The sequence below is a fragment of the Protomyctophum parallelum genome (assembly GCF_964188405.1).
Source record: "Protomyctophum parallelum genome assembly, chromosome: 22".
Classification (NCBI taxonomy): Eukaryota; Metazoa; Chordata; class Actinopteri; order Myctophiformes; family Myctophidae; genus Protomyctophum; species Protomyctophum parallelum.
The window spans coordinates 25,932,248-25,946,982 of NC_139714.1; the positions used below are offsets into that span (position 1 = coordinate 25,932,248).

General features: G+C 45.3%; 1 protein-coding gene across 1 annotated transcript in view; it reads left to right on the forward strand.

The window, feature by feature from the left end:
• LOC310853208 (membrane-associated guanylate kinase, WW and PDZ domain-containing protein 2-like) overlaps window positions 1-13,709 on the forward strand; it is a 78,512-nt gene extending 64,803 nt beyond the window's left edge. The window contains exons 17-18 of the mRNA XM_083757449.1: window positions 5,125-5,263; window positions 11,957-13,709. Coding sequence (XP_083613575.1) covers window positions 5,125-5,263; window positions 11,957-12,774 — 957 coding nt within the window. The 3' untranslated portion in view covers window positions 12,775-13,709. The remainder of the gene's footprint in view (window positions 1-5,124; window positions 5,264-11,956) is intronic.
• Window positions 13,710-14,735: the final 1,026 nt, after the last annotated feature.

A 14,735-nucleotide genomic window follows, 5' to 3' on the forward strand; every position in this document is an offset into this window, starting at 1 on the left:
CATGTCATCCCGGCCGTTTCACTCATGTGGATATGAAGAATCAACTGACTGAGAGAAAACGCTATTGTTACTGCTGCCAAATTAGTTATATTTTTGCTAGAAACAGACTGTATCAAATATGAATGACTAAACGATAAACGATACAGAGACACCTCCTCGACAATAACACAGAGACAGTATGTTTTTTTTGCATTGAACATTTGAACATTACAATTTGTATTTCTGTTTGCCTTTTAGGCTTCATAATTACACATTGCACAGGACAGATATGACAACTAAGATTGACTAATCAAAGATATCACATTTTACTATGTCATTAATATACCTTAGAGGTATAAACATGGCGAATCACATGTGTTTCACCATGTCTATCTCTCTCTCTCTCTCTCTCTCTCTGTCTCTCTCTCACTCACATGCACACAGACAAACAGAAAACAAAACAACAAACTGTATGCCATACGCCTGAGAAGGTTCGCCTGTCTGTTTTTGGTACAGAGAGGAGGTCCAAGTTTGTGGACTGCAGGTTTCCGTGTCACAGGAGGTTTCGACATTTGTAGGTGAGAAGGAACTTGACAGGAAGCCAGTGTTGATTCCTTCCCGCAAACTGGACCCTGGCCCTAATTACACTATGGGTTTTGACACCAGTTAACACTAGTTCTAATAGTCCCATGGTTTGTTGTTGAAGAGAAAAACATGCCGCCATTACGATGTGAAACCAAAACAGCCTGCACAGCATGTTGTAGTCCAAACAAACCCCCCCGTTCACTTGCATTGAACTCATTTTCCCAGAAGCCCTAGCAGTCCAGAGCATGGCTTGATTTCCGGTTTCGTCATCATAACACGACACGACGATCATAATCCGCTCTTTCTTTATAATTATTAAAAAATGCGGCTTAACCCGCTATATATAAACAAATTGCGCTATAAACAAATAGCGGGTTAAGCGGTATTACGCAGCACCGACACATGGATTAAATAGTGGCGAACACGGGTTACGCAGTGGAACTGTTAAGTACTGTAGAGGCATAATTGAATTCAAGCAACCTAATAAACCGGGGGGTATTTCTTCTTCTTTTCTAAAAATAAATGTAAAGCCGTTGGTAGCAATGCCATGCTCAGTGCTGCTGGTTCAGTAAAAACAGCTCCCTTCAAGAATGTACTTCTTGAATAGGTTATGAATCTCAGTGTCTCATGAGGCAGAAGTCTTCTTTGTAGCGTAGTAGTGGGTACTTAAAAACGCCTTGATCCAAGAGGTTGTTTAATATGTAAAGAGCTCTTTAGGAGAAGTGCAAACAGTGCCGTTAAAAGCATTTGACAACTGTGTGACCTTGCAATGCACTCAGCAACTAATAGCGGTTAACAACGTCTAATGGCAAACGATGACATTTAGAATCTCAATCTCTCATTCCTTCATAAAGTGCTTCAAGAAAGACAAAGACGTTTTTTTGTCCTTCAGCTGCTGTGAACCGACTGCAATCCAAGCAGGTGTTTAACCCGTTAAGACATGAGGACCTGATTCTACAAGTGTCTCCTAAATCCTAACAGTTTTCTGAAAAACGTATGTGTCTATGTTAGTGGTTCTCATACTATTTCATGTCAAGGATCCCCTGTAGGAAAAAGCTTTCGCAGACCTAGAAATCGGGCGTACTGCTCTGAAAGGGACCGAAACGTTGCCTTATTAAAAGCTAAAACACTTTTACTTTCGGGGCGCTGTGGGCGCTGGCGGCGTGTCTCCTCCTCCGCGTCATCGGTGCCCATACCCGAGGCGGGGTTGGCGAAAGGGCCTTTCTGTGTGGAGTTTGCATGTTCTCCCCGTGTCCCCTAGGGTAGGTAGTAGGTACCCTCACAAAAAACGTGCAGTAATCCTGGTCTCTAAACTGCCTCCCCCTGGCCAGCCTGGGCGCCTGATGGAGGGGAAAGGAACTGGTTGGAATAACGTCTTCCTTCCACACGCTACGTCCAACCAGGGAAACTCCCCCCTGTCAGGTGTAAAGGAGCAACTTGGACACTCATGCATGAAGGAAGCAAGAGTTCAAGTCCGTTGCTCTCCCCCCTAGGGCACACAGCAAAAACTCATCCTCTTAACCCATTCTGACCTGAGATCAGATTCATACAAGGTTTCCGCCGGACACACACTGGTCCTGATGAACCCATTCTGACCTGAGATCAGATTCTAAAAATGTCAGTCGTTCTTTGATTTTTCAAAAATAGCAGACCTACAAGCTCGTATCGCGCCACTCGGTGGCGCGATATGAGCTTGTAGATCTGCTATTTTTCAATAGATAAAGCATTACATGATGCTGACACCAAAATGGGTGCCCGTTCAGAATGGGTTAAGCTGTCTGACTAGTCGGAACGTCTTTCTGTGTAAATGCTCAGAAAGCACGTGATTATCGTCCGCAAAATGAGGCAGCCCAAGGTCAACCCAATTCCCACCATCCGCACATTCCTCGTTGTGTGCAGTCCACTATAGTGTCCACTTGGCCCTCCATTCCCACTATCCTTCCCACTCCGCCCTCCGTTCTTTAAACTTGAAGACACGAAGTGCTCTCGTATGCTGTCGGGAGGCACGGATTAATGACTGCACCATGTCCCCTTCCACCTCGCCTTCAGACCACAGTGATGACACCTAATCACACACATGCGCGCGCGCACACACACACACACACACACACACACACACCCACAGACCACAAACTCCGCTTCTCCACACTTTCAAATTACACCAGCCGTTAGCAGAGGATTTCTCCATTTGCTGGCGTAATTGGTCGGCACATTCTGCCTCTCTCTCTCTCTCTCTCTCTTGGGTGATTCCTCTCCTTCCAGAAGTCATTCAGGGCCAGGTCCATCATTTAAAGGGCCGGGCAAGTGAGAGGCTCCGAAGGAGGAAGGCTTCCCTTTGAGGGGACGTGACCTGACCTCAATGTAACATTGAAAGGAAACGGTTGTGTCGTTATAGGCTGTATGTCACAGGTGCGCGGGAAGGTATTCATAACAAGGGGGGCTGACGTGGAGGGGGGTTATTTATTTTTATCAGTTTTTTATAATGGTCCAATTGGCCTAACAGTTAGTTATTTAGGACGTAGCACCGACGCACGCACGCACGCACGCACACACACACTGAAGAGAAACAATTGATGATTTCATATTACACCCACCCACTTTACTGTAATGATTCCATTTCAATGGGCTATTACAGACAGACTGCACAGTGGCAGACAGTGTTGCAAAGAAAAACGACTGCCTACTTTACAAGTGAAGTCATGCTCATTGCTCTTTGCCCTGAGTCAGCTAAGCAAACTTCGAAACATTAATAAAACAATAACTAACTGAACCAACTTTGTGTGTTTACAAAACGAACAAAAATCTAAGGTTGTCTTTGTCAGTGTATTTCATACAATAAGCCTAGTAGTGTTGTTTTGCTTGGATATGAAATCTATCTTCCAAATCTTTAGTTTGGAAACTGCCTTAATTCTATCCAAATGACATCTTTGAATTGAGGCTGAAATTAATTATAGCGGACACCTATTTGTGGTTAGGCATGCTTATTGGTGTTCCCAGAAGCCGCTGAGACAGGCCAGTAAATCGTTGACTGATGCTTGTGAATCGTCATTGACATTAACGAGGCTTATTAATTACCTACTTAATGTGTGCCGTCCATGCCTCAAACCTGCAGAGATAATTACCTTGCCTTTTGTCACATTCAAAAACTAGTTGCCTGTCATTGTTGAACAGATGCGTTTCTGTGCATTCAGTTTGTGAAGTCTATGTAATGATGCGGTCCCACCTAAACATGTTTTTAATTGATATTCTTCAGCTGTATTAACGTATTCATGGCTGGACTTTCAAGGACTTTCAAACTAGGAAGGGTATGGCCTGGTCAGCCAGCAATGACATGCATAAAATATGGTCATCCCAGTTTAGGGACAAAGTAAAACATATTTAGGACGACCATCGAGCCGATTCTACTCTATGGCTCCGAGACATGGACACTTTCAAAGAAATGAGAGAAACGGCTGGATGGCACTTACACCCGCCTTCTAATGAGAGCGCAACATCTCTCTTAGAAGAGCCACTCATCGACTTCTCTAATATACGGCAACAATCTTCTGATCCAGAATAACACAGTTTGCTACAGAGCTGATATATCTTCCCTTCTTCTCTGGAGTCCTGCCTCAAAGCAGACCAGAGGTAGAAAACTGTCGTTCCCTGATGTCATCGCTTAGGGACACATGCATCAGTAAGCACTAAGCAGGAACTGGGGATGGCAATGAAGGACCGGGAAGTCTGGCGTGGCATTGTGAAATCCATGATCTCGACCGCGGACGAAAAATGATGATGATTCATGGCTGTTTGTGGAATGCATTTCTGCAACACAATAGTGCAACACAATCATTGCCAAACTCGAGAAATCTCGAGAATATGAATTAAAGTCTCCTTTGCCAAGCACGAGAACACAAGAAATGTTAAGAGTGTTAATCCTGAATGAATACTATTATTCTTTACCTTATTTTAGCTTCCTGTCGCTAGGCAGCGCTTCCATGGTGTGACGTCATCAGAATCCAAAAACTCTGTGCACACACGCGCATGTGATCTTTAGCGGCTAGAGGCTCAGATTGAGTTTATATGAGGTGAAGGACGATGTTAGGAGCTTAATAAAACATTATCCCGAGATCCTGCTTAGCATATTAGTGTTTCTAACACTGGAGAAGGTGATACATGGGGGCACGAAAATGGCCGATTCACGGGTCTTCTTTGCAGCCTTTTTTGTGCATTCTTTCGGCACTGAAAGTCAATGGTGGCATGGATTCGGTTAACCACTTGAACCCTTGCGCCCCCCCCCCTATTGCTGTGAGGCTATTTTCTAAAGATATTTCATACATTTTGAACTTGTGAAATGGGACATACCTCACAATGAGTACTTTTACTTTTGGTACTTATATATATATATATATATATATATATATACCAAGTATATTTGGATACCGACGGATACTTTTGTACTTTTAAGTGCATTTCAGATAGGGCACTTCCACTTTGATACTTTTTCACTTAAGCAAAGAAACATACTGGTGCTTTTTCCCACCACCACTCACTTCACCTTCCCCCAATAATGTCCTTCAGGTCGGGGACCAAATCATCGAGATCAACGGAGAAAGCACCAGAGACATGACCCACGCCAGGGCCATCGAGCTGATCAAGTCCGGGGGGCGGCGGGTCCGCCTGCTCCTCAAGAGGGGCAGCGGACAGGTCCCGGAGTACGGTAAGCATCACCGCAATAACCCTGCTGGCCCTATTCACTCTCTCTGTATGTATGGCTGTCTGTCTCCAGGGCCATCATTTTATCCTTTTAAGCTTTGGGTCGTACTGCTTTATTCTTTTCACTGTCTAACTTACAGTCACTGTATCTCTTTGTAACAATTCTGTTTACTATTAGCCCTTTGCTAAACCCCACTGCAAAAAGTGATAGTCCAATGCCAATCCAAATAGTTTAGCAACCGTTGCTAAGGAAGGTCACCTCATAGCTGTCAATGTTATTTTTGCATGGCTGTATTGTTGAACACATACACAGCTCAACGTCGGGAAAGTTACACGATTGAGCCACCCAGTTGATAGCAATAACACTAATCACCGTAGTCTTACCGTGCATTACATGAAAACTCGGCGGACGGTCGTTAAAGTTGAGCGAGTTGGATACTGTTTCTCCCTCGAACATTTCCTCATATTTCTGGTACATTGAAATATTGTCTTGCACATTTGTCCATTGCATATCCTACTGCAGGCCTGGTTGACTAGATTTAGAAGACATTCTGAAGCTCTTGCTACAGAAATGATCGATTATTTTAATTTATATGGAGAAATCCCCGTCATTTAACATGCATCTCAATGGGTGAGAAGGAAAGCGTGCCATGTCTCCTCTCTTAGTCACGGTTGCTAATGTGCCTATTGGACGAGGACGGGTTGGGGAGGGACTTAGCGACGGGCTAATTTCTCGGGCATGCGTCTTCATTCAATGCTATATCCTCTGTGCATTAATACTATTTCTCCTGTATTTCTCTCATTTTCGATCTCTTCTGTCTTGACTAAAATAACGGCAGTAGTGTGACTGTGTGTCTGTTCCATTTCAATCTCTAACCCTAATGATCGGTCTAGGCTGTTACTTCCCCTTCTATAGGAATGGCATCTTCCAGTCTCTCCATGTGCATGAAAAGTGACAAGCATGGCGCCCCCTATTTCTACCTAATGGGCCACTCTAAAGACACGGTTTGTGACCATCGGAATGTTTCCTTTCTCTCTACCGCTCTTAACCTTGGTGTTGCCGTGTCGTGCTGTGGTGCTGTGATGTGCTGTGGAGTGTCCAAGGGCTTTTCACGCGGGAAGCGAATTGCGTGCCTATTATATTAGAGGAAAGTGGCCAGGTAGGGGAGTTGAGGGTCCCGCAATGTCGGCATTTGTGTTCATTTCACGCCCACCCGCGACAACAGCTGGATTGTTGTCCACGTTGTCCACTTTTTCCCTGAGTGGTGTCTGACTTGACACCACTGAAGCAGCCGTAGATTGCCTTCCGTTTACTGGCAGAGCCATTGTCCTTCTGTGTTTTACCAAGAGCAGACAGTGCAACCCCGCTGATCCAAGAGCAGGCAGTGCAACGCCACTGATCCAAGAGCAGACAGTGCAACGCCACTGATCCAAGAGTACATTGCAACGCCACTGATCCAAGAGCAGACAGTGCAACGCCACTGATCCAAGAACAGACAGTGCAACCCTACAGGCACTGTGTACTTCTTCCCGTCTGTAAAGCCCTTAACGCTGTGTTTTGCTGTGATTACTTCTTCAGGACACGTACAGTGGTTCCCAACGTTTCCTTCATTCCCATCTTGCGCCACCCCTTTACCCTTAATATAGTTCAAATAGTCGATCTACAAGCTCACAACATGTCGATGTGTAGATTGGCTAGTTGACATATTTTTTTATGTTTTTCAAGATAGTAAAAATATGGCAAAATAAGTTTAGGGATAAAGGGTAAGGCGTGCCCAAGATAGGACCATCGGTGTGATATGCATTCGGGCAGAGGTTCTCAAACCCTTTTGGCTCAGGTACCCCCTTGGAGGGGACACATTTCTCCATATATACCCCCCCTCGTCACAGATACAGATAATAAGCATACTTATAACCACGTGTTCATTTAGATGCATTTGGAACTATATGCATTAAAAGCTTTTCAATCAATACCACTACTATAATATGAATCGTAATAATAATAATAATAATGAATTTTATTTGTATCGCACTTTTCATTCACAGGGAATCTTGTGCCAAGAGTCAAATTGATTGTGTGCAAAACCTGACAGCACACTTGTCAATTAGATCAACATAATTGTAACGATACAGCATTAAAAAAAATCAATTCACTTTGAAAACCATCCACTTTGAGAACCGTGGCATTAGGACACCAAATCTCTGAATGCAGCGGAGCAGGCTGGAACCCAGGCTAGATCTGGATCTACAGTGTACAATTAATTTGACACTGACAATATACAGTAGAGCCTCTAATTATCTATTAGGTTTCTACTGTAACTATCAGTGATTTAGCTGCAGGACCCCTGGAGACCAGCCATGAAGCGGGACCTTTATTGCCATGAACTTGGGGGACATTCATGGCTGCCACTTTTCAACCCAAATCCCATCCTTTACAAGCGTCAGCATCCAAACCACATGGCATCAACAAAATATCTGGCACCAAGACCTTTTTGAAGGACAAATTCACCAAAGATATATCCAAGTCTTATGAAGTTCATAGAATAAGCAACTCCGCGCTCGCCTTCTATCGCTCGAGTACTCAAGAGAGAGGGAAAGATCACCAGGCGTATAACCTGCGCACACGGAAGCAGTAATGCAATATGAACGTGCAATCCGAATCGCCCGGGCCGGGGAAATGAATCGTAAATAATATCACGGCAGATGATTTTACGCTGTGGAATCCAAGCGATCCACGAGTGGCGCCTTTTATAATAATAATAATAATAATAATAATAAAACTTTATTTGTATAGCACCTTTCATGACATGAAATGCAGCTCAAAGTGCTTTACAGAGCAATGGAGAAAAAAAAGGAAAGCAAGGCAACGACATTAAAAAACAAGCAGTAATGCAATACAGTGAGGACATGAATAACAAAAAATAAAAGATCAATTAAAAGCAATGTTGTAGAAGTGGGTCTTGAGCTGTGCTTTAAAAATGTCTACAGAGGCTGCCTGACGAAGGTACAGTGGGAGCTTGTTCCATGCCGACGGCCCGTAGAAGCAAAAAGCTGCTTCCCCGTCTTTTTTAGTTGCCATTTTTTTAGGCAAAGCGAGCAGGCCAGCAGTGGAAGACCTTAGGGGGCGGTTTGAGGGCCCATGTTTACATGTGTGAAGCCTCTGGTGATAAAGCTTCAGTGTGTTATCCACTCCCATGGCCCTCGGAGTGAACAGAGAGCAGTTGTGGAAAAACGTTTTGCCATACTTTGCTTAAGTAAAAGTATCAATACTGCAATATTGAAATAGTCTATTACGAATAAAAGTCCAAAATTCTAAATGTGCTTGAGTAAAAGTACAAAAGTGTTGGCTTCAAAATGTACTTAAAGTACCAAAAGTAAAAGTAGTCATTGTGCAACTTTTTGAATGTATGAAAATCTGTTGAAAATAGAAGATAATACAAAGCGACACATAGTGAGCTTGCAGATCGGCTATTTCCAGATGGCTGAAATGTGCTATGTTTTGTAATTATAATCCAAATCTACAATGTAAAACAAATTGTAGTGGAGTAGGCCTACAAGTACAATGTTTGGATCAGAGAAATTGGAATGACTCAAGAAAAGTGCAAACACCTCAAAATTGTACTTAAAGGGTGGACAAGAAATTAAAATCACACCTGTGTGAACTGAGTGGTGCAACTCCCCTCTCCCCCCCTTCCTTCCCCTCTCTCTCTCTCTCTCTCTCTCTCTCTCTCTCTCATATTAGCAGGCAACAGTACAGCACTATCTCTCTCTCTGTTTGGCACAACAACGCCCCTACTGGTACTAATAGTCATACTCGTGCTCATACATAGGTGAATGTCACATACATAGGTGAACAACACGGACATTGCTGTTCCTTGGAGTGGTTGCACCACTCAAAAATAATTGCTCCAGTGATTAGAAATTGATCATTCAAAACATGCTCCTCATTGACTAACATTGTACACTGAAACAGCTCTCAAAGTCACTCTTTTAGTACGTAAAACAAACACAATCTAAGTTGATTCAGACAATATAGAGCATCACCAAAACTCATGTGGTTTTATTTTTCCATAAAATGTTTCTAATCACTGGAAAAAACATTCTTCCACATCCACATTTGGAGTTACATCATGGCAACACAAAAAGAAAGTGGTCTTACGCTTTAAGTACAGCACTTAAGTAAATGTACTTAGTTACTGTATACACCAGTGGAAGAGGGAGCATGCAGTGCAGTAGCCCTGAGTGAAATCCATTCATCAGCCGTCGGCAGCGAGTGGGAGTCTGTGTAGTGGGTAAAGGGGAGACCCTCCAGGCTTTACACACCTGAGCGATGTAATGCCGGTTTCCCACGTCGTCTTGTTGTTCAGCCTCGTCTTTATCTTGGCCAGCTCCGTTTGCGACAGAGATTTAATTCCTCCACTGTGTTGGAGGGAGGGAGGGTATATTCTATAGCCTGCCTTGAGGGGGACATAAAGCTTGTGAAATCCACTCGCAGGGACCATTACTCTAGGTCAGCCCCAATGCAACAGACGGTGTACTAAATCACTGGTGCGTTTTCGCCTGTTCTCTTCTGGGCCACGCTGCGGTAAATCCCAAAGTAGAATAGGCCGCGTTTTAACATCTGCGTTTTGTGTGGGCTTTTACTCATTGTTTTACAACCTCGGCCGGGTAGTTAATTTGCAATTTGCCAACGAAGCACGCGTAGAGAGAGTGTCCATCCATTCCAAACGTGCACGTGTCAAAAGGAGACGAATGTTTACTTTTATTGTGTTAAAGAATAGTTTCCCCCCAAAAAGAAAGAAATGTGACTTTGTTTGCAACCCGTTGAGACTTGTGACCGATTATACAAAATGCCTTCTAAACAAAAGTAGCAGATGTACAAGCTCGCAGTGCACCGTGAAAGTGACACGCTGTGAGCTTGCAGATCAGATGCTTTCCCGGTTTTAAAAGCATACAGATGTTCTGCACATGCGTGCGTGTGTGTGTGTGCGCGTGCGAGAAAGAGACACTGTGGAAGACATACATACTGTAGTTCATATGTAGAGTATGTGAGCTGACAGCAGGCATTATCACAGTGTGCGACAGTGATAGGTTTCCAACCAACCACACACACACACACACACACACACACACACACACACACACACACACACAGTGGTTATTACACAAAAGCAGAAGTCACTTCACTGTAGCAAGCGAGGGATGACAACAGACCATGATGAGCCGGTGCGTACCTCTGATCCACCAGGTACTTTGTCCAGCTCGTTAGCTCCAGCTGAGGTCGGGTGGACACCCTTCTATGTCCAAGACGGTTTCTGTTCAGGAAATGGAAAATGAACCATGTGTTCCAACGAATCCAAGGGTTACTTTTGGTCCAATATAATATATTGGTTACATTGGAATACTGGAATATATTTGTTCAATATAATCCACAGACTAATATAATAAAATATATAATAATACTAATATAATCCACAGACTTCATTTCACTCAGATTGGTGATTATCCAGTGCTTGCTCCATGCGCTACCCGCCCCTCTATACCAGAAAGCACACTGGCTGCTGGGCCAGGCTAATATCTATTATATAATTTAAAAAAAACAGCAACAATATACTTCAAATCTGGCGTGAGGGTGTTTTCATTTTATAATTGTGTCTCATGGTGTAGCCACTATAGTGCAGCTAGCCTAGCCTAGCCTCTGCCCGCTGCCTAGCCCAGTGAGAATGAATGATGGATCAGGGAGCATATGGCTCACTGGTGCAGAAAAACAGTGGTTTGAAAAAGTACTCACATTTTCTTACTTAAGTAATAGTATCAATACTGCAATGTAGAACTACTCTATTACAAGTAAAAGTCTGGTATCAAGTATTGGTAGGCTATTGGTATCAATTTATAGCAAAACGACCAAATGTAGAAAGTGCTCATTATGCACAATGTCGCTTTTCACCTGTTTTCGAATGCCTAAAATGTATTCAGATATTTTGAAAACAGCAGCTCTATAAAGCTCACAATGCGTCACATCGCGCCACGCATTGTCCGAGATGGATCCGAGATGTAGTGGAGTAGAACTAACGGTATTGTACATTATAATAATAATGCAAATACATCAACATTGTGCTGAGGTACTCTACTTGGATATACTTCACAGCACTGCTCGCTGGTGCAGGGACAGAGGCTAACAGGCTGTTAGAGTGGACGGTTCTGAAGAAACACACCTTTTAGAGTCACTGTGGCGGATACCGAGTGCTTAAAGCTAGAGAGAGAGAGAAAGAGAGGGAGGGAGAGAGAGGAATTCCGGGGGCCCATATAGGTTCTCATTTGAACTAAAGCACCGTCTTATTGGTCACATCATTCCATTTCATTAAACCTGTTTTTTCTTTCTTGTCGATTTTCCGCCAACATTGTGGCCTGGGATTTACAGGGAGCCAGGGGAAGGTATAGACTGATGTTGTCTAGAAGTGGAGTCGCCCTGTGACATGACAGGAAGTATAGCTTGTAGTGCTGTGATTTCTATACCTTACGACTGTGCGTGCGTGTGCGCGTGTGTGTATGTGCATGCCTATGAGAAGGTGTGAGTCGATGGAGAAGCCTTGTTGTGCATTTATGTGTTACTTACTTTGTCCTTTTCAACTGTGTGTGTGTGCGTGCGTGCGTGCTCGTGCACTGCACTCACGCATGTGTGCTCGCGTCCCCCCAGACAATGCCGCCCCATGGGACGCTCGGCCTGCAGCCTCCCCAGGCCTGTCGGAAGTAGCTCCTCTCGTCGACGGCCCGTCCATGACGCCATCGCCCTCATCTCATCTGACCCCGCTGACCCCCGACCTGGCTCGCCTGTCGCCCCCGGAGGTCCCGGCGGCGCGAGGAGAGAGCCGGGCGGAGCGCGCCTCCCAGAGCCCCCCGAGGAGGGCCGAGGAGGGGCCGCTCCACCCAGAATATGGCGTCGGCCGGGGGAAGAGAGGGCCGGCCGCCGTGCCCACGGGGAGCGGCAGAGCCGCCAGGAATGAGGGTGGCAGGTCCGCCCGCAACGAGGGCAGCAGCGGGGCGCACCACAGGGGGCAGCGGGTCATGCCCGAGGAGGAGGAGGAGGGGGACGGGGGCCGAGGCGACGAACAGTTCGGGGACGCCAAACCGTCCGGAGGCTCCAGCAGGGGGAGGTCTAAGGATCGGAAAGTAGCCGCGGAGAGAAGCGCCTCCTCCTCCGGCGGGAAGATGGGAACCACCACCACCACCCAGTCCCTGGGAGGCTCCGGGGGGTCCACCACGCACGCCAACGGTGGCAACGACGACAACCGGGGGCAATCGGGGCAAACGGGCAGACCCCGGCCCTGCAGGGACCTGGTGGACAGGGGCCTCCCGGGGGAGAGCCGTCCCGGCCACCCTAACAACAACAACAACAAGGGCACCGGCGGCGGCGGTGGCAGGAAAACCCCCGTCTCCCCGGGACCCTGGAAGATCCCCGGCTCAGACAAGCTGCCCAGTACCCTGCGCTCGGGCACGTCCACTGTGAGCAGATAATACAATACCCCAAGCCCAGCCCCCCCACCCCCCGCATCCCCACCCAGTGGCTCCAGCAGGTTGGACATTCTGGACTGGAATGGAATGGAATGGAATGAATAGGCCACAACCGACCCCCCCCCAACATTTGGACGAAGCCACTCCATTTGAACACATCTGAAACATTAAAGGTCCTTGCAGACTGGACGTGTTTTTCGGGAAACCGGCGGAGAGCTGCTGCTAAAAATCTGGAAAATGCAGCAGCGTGAAGGGACCCTTTAACTTAGTTTTTCTTTTTGCCCTGTGTATTTCCTTCACCCAGAGACCTCGATGTCTGGGGCCGCGATGTTCTGAATCATGTGTTTTTAGTACGGAAACCTATTTTTTTCTTCTTTCTCCGTCTTCTTTTTAATTTATAATACTGGACTCTAAATTATTTTGAGGAATATTTTACACCCACCACCTTAAGAACTGGAAGGATCATCCACTTTTGAAAATCAAAGGGGGAGCGAGTGGAATGTTGTGCGTGCGCGTGAGTGTGTGCGTGCGTGTGTGTGTGTAGTGTGGCAAAGAACTAGACGGAGATATAAACATTGAGGACTCCATTTTGGAAGTGGTTCGGCTGTCCCAACACCACAATTCCCCCAGCGATGGACCCGAGGGACGGAGATGCAAATACAAACCACTAACAGCAGACGACTGTTGGTTGCCATTGCATTTTTTTTTGTTTTTATGTCTATATTATGGAGTCTATTTTATGAAATGAAATGTAAAAGAAGGTTTTGCCTGTTTCTTTTCTTTTTTGGTGAAAGAGAATAACACAGAGAACTGCAGTACAGGTTGAACTTCAATTCATCGACGGGACTTTTGCCTTAACAAAGACTATATGGGCCTGAATCTATCTTGAATAATCTATCAGATGATTATAGACATAAATATATTATAATGGATTTGAACACGTGTGGGAGTGTTATGTAAATACAATCATCTCGCCGACCCGCTGCCCGCGGTCCAAGCCCATGGTGGCAAATCTAGTTTCCAAAAGGTCTAGACGAGCCAAGGAACACAGAACTCGTATACGGTGTCTTTCAAGGTGTCTCCACCCTCCTGTTGAAACCCCACCCCTGCATTGTGGTTCTAAGTTCCATCTAGGTCTATCTCAGCCGGCCCCGACGCGGAACGGCGGACTGGACTGCATGGTCTGTTTGTGCTTGAATCATCCTCGTTCGGCGGCCGTGTCACAGTCTGTCCATTACTGTGCTTCGTATGAACAAATGCCGTTGTTTTCCACTAACCTTTGAAGAACAACCGAGCCGCGGTCGTATAAATTCTGCCTTAAAATCCGCCTATAATTCGTCTAAAATCCGTCTAATATTCATCTAAAATCCGCCTTATCGTTTGTAATAGTGTCCAAAAATATTCCATGGTCCCGACAACATCAGCAGCAGGAACTGGGAGACACCGCCGCCGCCATTGCCCCTCATAGACTCTGCATTGCGCCTCAATTTTCCCAGAAGCCCTGAGAAGCCAGTGTGACTGATTTTTTTGACGTGATCCAGACGTGTGACTTATCCTACTGTGTCCGACGGAAACCATGTATCTCTTCAAAGTTATCAAAAACAGCGAATTAAACAATGAAAACAAAAGTTGGGAATGTCGTGATCAGCAGGGAATGTGTTGTTAATTAAAAGTATCAATACGGCAATGTAGAAATACTCTGTTACGAGTATACGTCCGGAATTTGAAATTAACTTGAGTAAAAGTGCAAAAGTGTTGGCATCAAAGTACCAAAAGTAGAAAGTACTCATCACAAGTTTTTAAATTATACTAATCTTTTGAAATATAAGATCTGCAAGCTCACATTGTGAGCGCACGTGTTGACGCATTTGGGTGTATATGGGGACGTGTAATAGTAAAAGTGCACTTGTCCTCTATAGACTCCAACTCCCAACTGGGCCATATAGGTTATTGTTTTCAATTCA